The sequence below is a fragment of the Sciurus carolinensis genome, unplaced genomic scaffold (genome assembly GCF_902686445.1).
Source record: "Sciurus carolinensis unplaced genomic scaffold, mSciCar1.2, whole genome shotgun sequence".
In the NCBI taxonomy this organism is placed as follows: domain Eukaryota; kingdom Metazoa; phylum Chordata; class Mammalia; order Rodentia; family Sciuridae; genus Sciurus; species Sciurus carolinensis.
This window is the reverse complement of record NW_025920215.1, coordinates 379,892-391,651: the sequence shown is the minus strand read 5'-3', so window position 1 is coordinate 391,651 and position 11,760 is coordinate 379,892. Positions and strand designations below refer to the sequence as shown.

The following is an 11,760-nucleotide window of genomic DNA, read 5'->3' as shown; positions in this document are numbered from 1 at the left end:
ATTCTTTACATGCTCTTCAAGATTGTTTTCATTTGCTCATTGGCACTGCTTTGATCAGATGTCATATTTCTACATATAAATTTATCCTATAAATTGAAGTATCACTTCACAGAACATAGTAATATGCTTTCCAAGTTCTTTATTTATAGCTTTTTATAATTAATGATTGCATGTAAAAGTAAAAGTTGTTGAAATAGTAATTAAAATAACTTGAAGAAACAGGTTAAAGTCATAGAGATATTTTTCAAATGGAATTGCCATTCTCCTTTCAAATGGAATTACTATTCTTCTGTCTCTTGCTGAAATTCTACCTTAATGCCTGCTTGCCTGAATGCAGATATTGCTGACATGGCCACAGTATCTTCAGTAAAATATATGTGTCTCTTTATGCATGTCTGTTTAGTCTTTTCTAAACACCTCAGTTATTTTAGATACTGATATCCAAATTCAGTGCTGTTTCTTTCTCCTCTCATTGTGTAAAAGAAGCACAGTCAAGTCATGCAAACTTAAGCTCAGTCACACTGGTTTATTGTTCTTCTGTGACACCTTTGTTGCAGAAAAATGATGAAGGAGATGAAGTCTTAACTCACATCTCTATAGAGTCCATATTATGTTGGCAGCTGGAGGCTGCTCTCTGTGAATCTATGAGACATGCAGATCACAGCCCTTGGGCTGTATATAATATACAAAAGACAGAATATATAGTGGCAATATGTAATATTTAGTATGTGATATGTGATATATAATATTTGTTATCTCATTTAATCAAGTTATATACTGTGTTATGTATTATTAGTATATAAATTATTTATCTTTCCTTTTCTCAACTTGTTAGTGTTGTTGCTAATTCAAGATTTGATGAATTGAAATTTTGGATATCCTTGACCATATTTAGTTTTGATCCTAATTTGTTGGGGTGGGAATGTACCAGGGATTAAACTCCAGGGCTCTCAACCACTGAGCCACATCTCTGGCCCTATTTTGTATTTTATTTAGAGACAGGATCTCACTGAGTTACTTAGAGCTTCACTTTTGCTGAGGCTCACATTGAACTTGCTATTCTCCTGTCTCAGCTTCCCCAGCCAATGGGATTAGAGGCATGCACCACCCTGCCTGACTGATCCTAATTTCTTTTTTTATAACAAAAGATTTATTTTGAAATGTTATCCCATTTTATATGTTTTCTTATTTTTTATTTTTACACACTGCATTTTGATTTATTGTACAAAAATGAGTACATTATTTCATTTCTATGGTTGTATATGATGTAGGTTTATACCATTCATGTAATTATATATGTATATAAGGTAATGATTTCTTAATGACTTAAGAATGAAATGTGCACTTCTCCTTCTTATGCCATGACCCACTCTACAACAAGGTGAGGTGGTCAGGTATTTTCTCCATGTGTGCACAGGCTTGTATGAACTTTCTCCAATGCTGTGTATTGAGTATATCTTGAGTAAAGCCAAAATTTATCTGAAAAATTTGTAATACAAGTTTGTTTAGGGTGAATTAGTCTCTGCTAAGTGGTGACAATCATAATACCTGTCTTATAGGATTGGTATGAATATTAATTGGGACATTTTTATAATGTGCTTGTTCTGTGCCTGGAACATGGTAGGTGATCAAGACATATTAGTATTGTTATTATCATCTATTTTGATGTTCAGTATGTTGCTGCTGTCTCATTTTCTGACACCAGGGATTAGATCACATATTATAAAATGAAAGGAGGTTGAATGCAATCTGGTGATCATGAGGGCTGTTTAATTCCTGGACATGGTAGCCATACTTACTATTGGACCATCTCTGAGGTGGTGAACATGCTATTTCTAAATCCATTGTTTTTATTCCATGTAGTGGCTATGTCATTTTACCATTGGCTTTGGTTTGTAAAACTAACCCCTTCAATATCTCCTGAATTCCTTCTAAGAAGCTAGCCTGTGGAAGCTAGGTGGAAGTCAAGTAGATGTCAACAGGTTGTAGTGTAGCTTGGCTGTGAACTCGGTCAAGACTTAAGGAAGTCAAGATGCTCACAAACAAAGTTAATGAAGTACAGAATATAGCAAGTAGCATAGATCCATCTGGCATTTGTTGCTTCTCCACCCAAGGTATTCCTTCCTCACAAAAGGGAGGAGGCTAAAGAGTTTAAACTAGAGCTCCATCTCTCTCCTACTCCACCTTCTTAACTACACAGATCCCACTGTATTGATAGCACTCCCCTCACAGAATCAGACATGGGGAAGACCATCCCCATAAACTTGGTGTTTCCTTTCTCTTACAGAAGACAACTTCTCCTCTTTAGGCTCAGGCTTAGACTGAAAATCGAAACCCGAATGCTCAAGAATTCTTGTCATCTCTTGGACTTCTGGTTCTTTCCTTTCCATTGTTTTTCAGTTTAGAAAAATTGGAATTGGGTCTGGGCTGCCTGTTGGGCCGCCCGCCTCCTCGCGAAGGCCATGGCTTCCAAACTCCTGCGCGCGGTCATCCTAGGGCCACCTGGCTCGGGCAAGGGCACCGTGTGCCAGAGGATCGCCCAGAACTTTGGCCTCCAGCATCTCTCCAGTGGCCACTTATTGCGGGAGAACCTCAAAGCCAACACGGAAGTTGGTGACGTGGCAAGGCAGTACCTGGAGAAAGGTCTTTTGGTTCCAGACCATGTGATCACACGCCTAATGATGTCAGAGCTGGAGCTCAGGAGCAGCCAACACTGGCTACTGGATGGTTTTCCAAGGACATTAGTACAGGCTGAAGCCCTCGACAAAATCTGTGACCTGGATCTAGTGATCAGTTTGAACATTCCATTTGAAACACTTAAAGATCGTCTCAGTCGACGTTGGATTCACCCTCCTAGTGGAAGGGTCTATAACTTGGACTTCAACCCACCTCATGTGCATGGAATTGATGACATCACTGGTGAACCACTAGTCCAGCAGGAGGACGATAAGTCTGAAGCGGTTGCTGCCAGGCTAAGACGGTACAAAGATGCAGCCAAACCAGTCATCGAACTATACAAGAGCCGAGGGGTGCTCCACCAATTTTCTGGGACGGAGACTAACAAAATCTGGCCTTATGTTTACACACTGTTCTCCAATAAGATCACACCTATTGAGTCCAAAGAAGCATACTGAGCCTGCCCAGTGGAAGAGCCAGGAAGATTTGGTCATTCATTCAATCGTGTGTGTAGCATTGATGCTTTGTCCAAATTAGAAGTCAGCTGAGATAGCTTACAGCATCTTTTCTGTTTAAATGGCGAACTGATAGAAAAACTAGTGAGTAGAAAGAGCTCATGAAGAGGCCCTCCTGTCTTTCAAAAGAAGGCGACTCGACTTGTCAAGCCCTTCACAAGCAAGCAAGTACAGGCTGGATTTCAGGTGTCTATCCTACACTCTAGCTGGGTTTGGACAGCCAAGCTGCTATTGCTATAATAGCCTTTTTTTTTTTTTTTTTTTTTGCATGGGATGATGGTGGTCTCTGTTTCTCCCCACCCCTTCAAAGGCTGTATTGAAACACAGAACCAATAACCCTGAGAATGCTGAGGGCTCTAATCTGGGCTTTGCCACAGTTCTCTGCTTTGTTCCCCCTGGTAACAGTGGAATTGAAGCTTTATTGCTCTCAGTAGTTGCTTCTCTCTTGAGTGACTGTGTCCACAATTCATTTTTTCTGCTAAGAGTAATGCCTTTCATACATGTTCTGCCATGCTCCATGGAGTTCCTCCTTTGCAGACAGACATCCTGGAATGAAAGGATTTGGTTTCTACCAACTTTGTTTTCTTACAACTGTTTTCTCTCTTCCTAGGACATTAAATATAGATTATGAAATAATGCAGATAGTTGCAGCATTTATCCCTCTCAAATTTCTCTTTCTGTGAACTGAGAGATAGGGACTACATTGAATCTCTTCATGCATCAGGAACTGAGCCATGCAGAGGGTCTTATTTAAATGCTGGTCTGATTCTCATGGGCTTGCTCTGCTCCTTTTATTGTGAAAAAATTACCCCTCCCCACCCCACCATCAAATCTTTTGGAATCCTCAAAAATTAACCAACAGAATGTTGAAAGATCGTATTTTGTGTATAGAAGTAATAAGACCATATGGAATTACTGGACTAATAGAATAGTTAAGCTTTGTATTCAAGACAACAAAATGAATTTTGAACATGCTGCTAAATATTGATGGTGACAGTGTTTTTCTCCTGTGAGTGATCCAAGCAGATTTATAAATAGTCTTTAAAGGGAACAGAGCCTTGTGGGATTGAGGAAAATATTTCACTAGCTGTATCTAGATTAAGTCTGACAGCTTTACAATGGGAAAACAAACAGTCCCCCCGCACACCACCCCTATTCCAAAGATGCAGTCTATGGGGTGGCCATATAGTCTAGAAATAAAAAATATTACTATTTTATCAGTAAGTCCTTTGTTAAAAGGCTTTCCTGGTTTCCAGACTTGGTGGCCACTTTGTATAATTTTTACTCTCCTTTGGAAAGAACAATGAAGTTTATTCATGCTGCCTTAAAAATGTGTATCCCTCCTTCATGCACCATTCCTGTTCCCAGGGCTTGTCCTTTACTATTCCTGGGAATGACTTCTGGCTAAATCTTTATACTGGTGAGGAAAAAAAAAAGAAGCTAAGTCCAGCACTTTACTGGTGTTGAAACACGTCATTTACTTTCTAAAGGTGTCCCGTGAATCCTGAGTCAGTTCACTACCTATGTGGTAAATAGTCCATTTCCTTATACTACTGCCCAAATCCTTCTGGTTTGTGTCCTTTTGTCCCTTCATAGGAATATTCCTTGGCTACCTTAGTGAAAATACAGACCAGTCTCCTCATCCTTTTGATCACAGAAAAATAAAATTGTTTACTTTCTCTTAAAAAAAAAAAAAAATTGGAATTGTCTCCTCCATAATTCTACCTGGGCTTCTTTTTGTGAAGCCTGTCTAGCGATGGGTTCACCAAGCCTGGCTTTCCATTCTACTATTTCACTAAAGCTATTAAGTACTTATGTCTCCTGCATTTACAGGAGGAATCTGTAGCCCATTCTTGTTTCCCATTCTTGAAGTCTAAAGCCTGCAAGGGTTCAATGTTCTTAGGAGGAAATTTGAAACTTAATGACACAATGTTTATACAATACTACCTCTATTAAATATGATTTTTTAAAAAACTCAAATAAGATTCAACTTTATATTGTTTTTTTTGTCTCATTCTCATCCAAGAGTATGATTTCCCATGTGAGAATGTAGAGATCTACATTATTCCTTGTTATGATTGTGGAGTATTTTATGTATTGAAGACCCCATAATTATTTGGACCATAACAGACATTTGATTCAAACTGAATCTTAAAGAGAACATGTGTGGAAGACTGAATTAATGATTCATATTAAGGACAGACACCAAGAAGGGAAACAAAGTTGCAAAGATCACATTGGCAAAACTGTGAGAAACAGTGGAAAGTGCTACAGAAAACAGAGGGCTTCATTCATCCATATCTAACTCCTGGAGAACAAGGAAGGAATGGACTTGATCCTGTGTAGATGGTGTATAATTGATCAGCAAAAGGAAAAAGAATAAGGTCTATTTTGCTTCCATAGCCTACATTAAGGACATTATATCTGTGTTGGAAGAGATAAAAAGCATGGTTATTAATCTGATGTTTCTTTTTTCTTTTTTTTTCCCCATTTGGTACCAAGTAACAAGAATTGAACCCAGGGGTACTTAACCACTGAGCCACATTTCCAGTCTTTTTTTTTTTTTTGGAAACAGGGTCTCATTAACTTACTTATGGCCTTGCTAAGTTGCTAAGAATGATTCAAACTTGCTATCCTCCTGCCTCATCCTCCTGAGCTTCTGGGACTTCCCAATCTGAAATTAAAAGTGGTAAACAAGTAGGACAGTATCTGTAACATAATACATGCTAGATAAATATTTAAAATTTTTGCATTATTTGTAGAATTGCTGGGAAGGAAGAAGATGCTGGAAGATTGAAATGGGAAAAATCACTGGTTTTCAAGAAGGGGAATGAGATAAATTCTGAAACGTACACAACAATAAAGATGATATCAATCCCTGGTCAAGTTTAGGAAGAAAATATTTAAAGATGGATTGTGAGCCCTCTGGAAAGATGGAATTATTAAAAATAATGAGTCTTGAATAACAAAGTTGGCTTGACTGATCTAATTTTGTTTGGATTTTGTCTTTGAATGATTCAAATGGAGAAATTGACTAGGTGGGGAATATCTAGATTTTGGTGTAGTCTCAACAGATTGCTGACAAGCTGTGCTTTCTCATGCATTTTGCACACACAGAGCTCTCTCTTCCTCTCCTCACCCACCAATGGTTGCCAGCTCATCCAAGGCAGGGCAATACTTGGCAAATATTAACCAACATTTTCTCTTTTCATTTTCAAGCATGATCCTCCTTGAGTCAGCTAGGCAATCTGCAAATATTACTTTAGATAAGTGATGACAGCAAAAATGCAGCAGAAAAAGTAGTCTGAGTTGGATTTGGATTTCAAAACTCTGAAGTCTTTAGGTAAGCAGATAGGACTCTTGGTGAGGCAAAAGTTTCAGAAGAAAACTTCAATGCATAAAAATAAAACCTTCCTTCATTCAGAGTATACAATGAAGAGCAGATAGCTGGGGTGAGGGGATTGGAGTAGCAAGCCACACAAAACATCTGTGTGGCTCCTCCACCTTTTTCCTGACCTTGCTGATTATCCTTCTACAGCAGAAAGGTCCTGGTAGCACCACATGGATGAAATGTGCCACATGTGCCTCACTGATGAGGACACTTTTCCTTTATAGGTCACCCTTATTGTCAGGACTGCAGCCAAAGTCTACTTATTCACAATCATGAGACTGCACCCCCAAAAAACCAATGGAGAAGAGAGGAGAGGAAAATGCCTTATACTGTTATTGAGTTTTCATCAACTTTTCTGTGTAGAATCCGGTGCTCCTTCTTGAGTTTGTGAGACTTCAGGTCCAGCTGTGTTTCAGCACCCATCACAGAAAGTGATGTTTATTACTTACATGGACATTTCTCTATTAGACTCTGAGCCTCTTGAGCATGGAGAAAAGGTTCTAGAAGTTGTATTTACTGACATATAGCAGAGACAGGAAGTTTTTAATGCATGTAAGTGAAGCTGGTGAAATGTGTGAGTTTACCTGGAAATGCATTCAGAGAATATTGGCCAATGTATTCATTTTAGCTTTGAACTAAGTGATATTTTTATCTACATATTTTCTTATTGGTGCATTATAATAAAGCATGGGAGTAGGATTTGTTATATTCTCATACATGTGCACAAAATAATATAATTTGAATAATTTTGTTCCCTAGTACTTTCCCTTTCCTTGTGCTCCCTTGATCCCCTTCATCTAAAAGATATTTCTAGCCTCCACTTTCCTGTTCCCCTTGGACTTGAAGGAGGGCATGACTCATTGATCACATTTGGGCATGATAGGAGGCTAGAAGGGAAATTCAGTAGAGTGAATGAGAATCAGAAACTAGAAGAGATGAACAAATTGAAATGATGAAACAAAAAATATAATTTAATTTGGAGTAAACACAAAATACTACTTGGGATTTTTTGAAAAAGTAAACTGCATTATGAAATAGGGGGAAATATAGCTTTAAAATAAAATATTTGTTAGAGCTGTTGCTTGAGCTTTAGTTGATAAGCTATTATAATATGAACCAAAGTGTAATGCAGCTTTTAATCAGTTTTGCTCATTATTTGTGTAAATAAGAAGAGGCACAAGAAGGCAAGGGTTCCACCACATGTATCACTGATATGATCATTGCTAAGTATTGGTCACACTGCCACAATTGCACACACACACACACACACACACACACACACACACACACACACACATACACACACACGTGTGCACAATGCCAGGGATTGAACCCAGGAGTGTTTTACCACAGAATCACATTCCAAGTCTTACTTTTTTATTTTTTATTTTGAGACAAGGTCTTGCTAAGTTGCTCAGGGCCTTTCTAAATTCCTGAAGCTGGGTTTGAACTTGTGATCCTGCCTCAGCCTCCAGAGATGCTGGAATTATAGGTATGTGCCACACATATAAGCCCCCATGTTTTAAAAGGGTTCTTCTAGAGAAATTGAAAGAAAGTGTTTATAAAAACTATATTTAAATGAGAAATTGAGAAGAGATAAGGATTGGATCACAGGAGAGATGTACTCTTTTTTTTTATTGTAAACAAATGGGATACATGTTGTTTCTCTGTTTGTACATGGCGTAAGGGCATACCATTTGTGTAATCATAAATTTACATAGGGTAATGTTGTTTGATTCATTCTGTTATTTTTTCCCCTTCCCCCCACCCCTCCCACCCCTCTTTTCCCTCTATACAGTCCTTCCTTCCTCCATTCTTGCCCCCCTCCCTAACCCTAACTCTAACCCTAACACTAACCCCTCCCACCCCCCATTATGTGTCATCATCCACTTATTAGCGATATCATTCGTCCATTGGTTTTTTGAGATTGGCTTATCTCACTTAGCATGATATTCTCCAGTTTCATCCATTTGCCTGCAAATGCCATAATTTTATCATTCTTTATGGCTGAGTAATATTCCATTGTATATATATACCACATTTTCTTTATCCATTCATCAATTGAAGGACATCTAGGTTGGTTCCACAATCTGGCTATTGTGAACTGAGCAGCTATGAACATTGATGTGGCTGTATCTCTGTAATATGCTGATTTTAAGTCCTTTGGGTATAGGCCAAGGAGTGGGATAGCTGGGTCAAATGGTGGTTCCATTCCAAGTTTTCTAAGGAATCTCCACACTGCTTTCCAGAGTGGCTGCACTAATTTGCAGCCCCACCAGCAATGTAAGAGTGTACCTTTCTCCCCACATCCTCGCCAACACCTGTTGTTGCTTGTATTCTTGATAATCGCCATTCTAATTGGGGTGAGATGGAATCTTAGGGTGGTTTTGATTTGCATTTCTCTTATTACTAGAGATGTTGAACATTTTTCCATATGTTTGTTGATTGCTTGTAGATCTTCTTCTGTGAAGTGTCTATTCATTTCCTTAGCCCATTTGTCAATTGGATTATTTACATTCTTGGTGTAGAGTTTTTTGAGTTCTTTATAGATTCTGGAGATTAGCGCTCTATCTGAAGTATGATTGGCAAAGATTTTCTCCCACTCTGTAGGCTCTTTCTTCGCATTGCTGATAGTTTCCTTTGCTGAGAGAAAGCTTTTTAGTTTGAATCTATCCCAGTTATTAATTCTTGCTTTTATTTCTTGTGCTATGGGAGTCCTGTTGAGGAAGTCTGGTCCTAAGCTGACATGTTGAAGCTCTGGACCTACTTTTTCTTCTATAAGATGCAAGGTCTCTGGTCTGATTCTGAGATCCTTAATCCATTTTGAGTTTAGTTTCATGCATGGTGAGAGATATGGGTTTAGTTTCATTCTGTTGCATATGGATTTCCAATTCTCCCAGCACCATTTGTTGAAGAGGCTATCTTTTCTCCATTGCATATTTTTGGCCCCTTTGTCTAGTATGAGAAAATTGTATTTATTTGGGTTTGTGACCGTGTCCTCTATTCTGTACCATTGATCCACCTTTCTATTTTGGTACCAATACCATGCCATTTTTGTTACTATTGCTTTGTAGTAGAGTTGAAGATCTGGTATTGCGATACCCCCTGCTTCACTCTTTCTGCCAAGGATTGCTTTAGCTATTCTGGGTTTTTTATTCTTCCAGATGAATTTCATAATTGCTTGCTCTATTTCTGTAAGGTACATCATTGGGATTTTAATTGGAATTGCATTGAATCTGTATAGCACTTTAGGTAGTATGGCCATTTTGACAATATTAATTCTTCCTATCCAAGAACATGGGAGATCTTTCCATCTTCTAAGGTTTTCTTTAATTTCTTTCTTTAGTGTTCTGTAGTTCTCATTGTAGAGGTCTTTCACCTCTTTTGTGAGATTGATTCCCAAGTATTTTATTTTTTTCGAAGCTATTGTGAATGGGGTAGTTTTCCTAATTTCTCTTTCTGAAGATTCATCGCTTATGTATAAAAATGCCTTAGATTTATGTGCATTGATCTTATATCCCGCTACTTTACTGAATTCACTTATGAGATCTAAAAGTTTTCTGGTGGAATTTCCTGGTTCCTCTAAGTATACAATCATATCATCAGCAAATAGGGATAGTTTGAGTTCTTCTTTTCCTATTCGTATCCCTTTAATTTCTTTGGTCTGTCTAATTGCTCTGGCTAGAGTTTCAAGGACGATATTGAATAGAAGTGGTGAAAGAGGGCATCCCTGCCTTGTTCCAGTTTTTACAGGGAATGCTTTCAGTTTTTCACCATTTAGAATGATATTAGCCATGGGCTTAGCATAGATGGCCTTTACAATGTTAAGGAATGTTCCCACTATCCCTATTTTTTCTAGTGTTTTGAGCATGAAGGGGTGCTGCTATTTTATCAAATGCTTTTTCTGCATCTATCGAAATAATCATGTGATTCTTGACTTTAAGTCTATTGATATGGTGAATGACATTTATTGATTTCCTGATGTTGAACCAACCTTGCATCCCTGGGATGAAACCCACTTGATCATGGTGCACTATCTTTTTAATATGTTTTTGTATGCGATTTGCTAAAATTTTGTTGAGAATTTTTGCGTCGATGTTCATTAAGGATATTGGTCTGAAATTTTCTTTCCTCGATGTGTCTCTGTCTGGTTTAGGTATCAGGGTAATATTGGCTTCATAGAATGAGTTTGGGAGGGTTCCCTCCTCTTCTATTTTATGGAATACTTTGAGAAGTATTGGAATGAGCTCTTCTTTAAAGGTTTTGTAGAATTCGGCTGAGAACCCATCTGGTCCTGGACTTTTCTTTGTTGGTAGGCTATTGATGACTTCTTCTATTTCATTACTTGAAATTGGTCTATTTAAATTGTGTATGTCCTCCTCGTTCAGTTTAGGCAATTCATATGTCTCTAGAAACCTGTTGATGTCTTCAAAATTTTCTATTTTGTTGGAGTATAGATTTTCAAAATAGCTTCTAATTATGTTTTGTATTTCAGTCGTGTCTGTTGTGATATTTCCTTGTTCATTCCGAATTTTAGTGATTTGGGTTTTCTCTCGTCTTCTCTTTGTTAGTGTGGCTAAAGGTTTATCAATTTTGTTTATTTTTTCGAAAGAACCAACTATTTATTTTGTCAATTTTTTGTATTGTTTCTTTTGTTTCAATTTCGTTGATTTCAGCTCTGAGTTTAACTATTTCCTGTCTTCTACTACTTTTGGTGTTGGTCTGTTCTTCTTTTTCTAGGGCTTTGAGCTGTAGTGTTAGGTCATTTATTTTTTGAGTTTTACTTCTTTTATTAAATGCGCTCCATGAAATAAATCTTCCTCTAAGTACTGCTTTCATAGTGTCCCAGAGATTTTGATATGATGTTTCTTTGTTCTCATTTACCTCTAAGAATTTTTAATTTCCTTCCTAATATCTTCTGTTATCCATTCATCATATAATAGCATATTGTTTAATCTCCAGGTGTTGGAGTAGTTTCTGTTTTTTACTCTTTCATTTATTTCTAACTTCAATCCATTATGATCTGATAGAATACAAGGTAGTGTCTCTATCTTCTTGTATTTGCTGACATTAGCTTTGTGGCATAATATATGGTCTATTTTAGAGAAGGATCCATGTGCTGCTGAGAAGAAAGTGTATTCGCTCTTGGTTGGATGGTATATTCTATAAATGTCTGTT

General features: G+C 37.7%; 1 protein-coding gene across 1 annotated transcript; it reads left to right on the top strand.

Moving 5' to 3' along the window:
* The first annotated feature begins 2,462 nt into the window (after positions 1-2,462).
* On the top strand, positions 2,463-4,256 carry LOC124975135 (adenylate kinase 4, mitochondrial-like). The gene has a single exon (XM_047538016.1). The coding sequence runs from the start codon at positions 2,463-2,465 to the stop codon at positions 3,132-3,134; it is 672 nt and encodes a 223-aa protein (XP_047393972.1). The 3' UTR covers positions 3,135-4,256.
* The last annotated feature ends 7,504 nt before the right edge of the window (positions 4,257-11,760 follow it).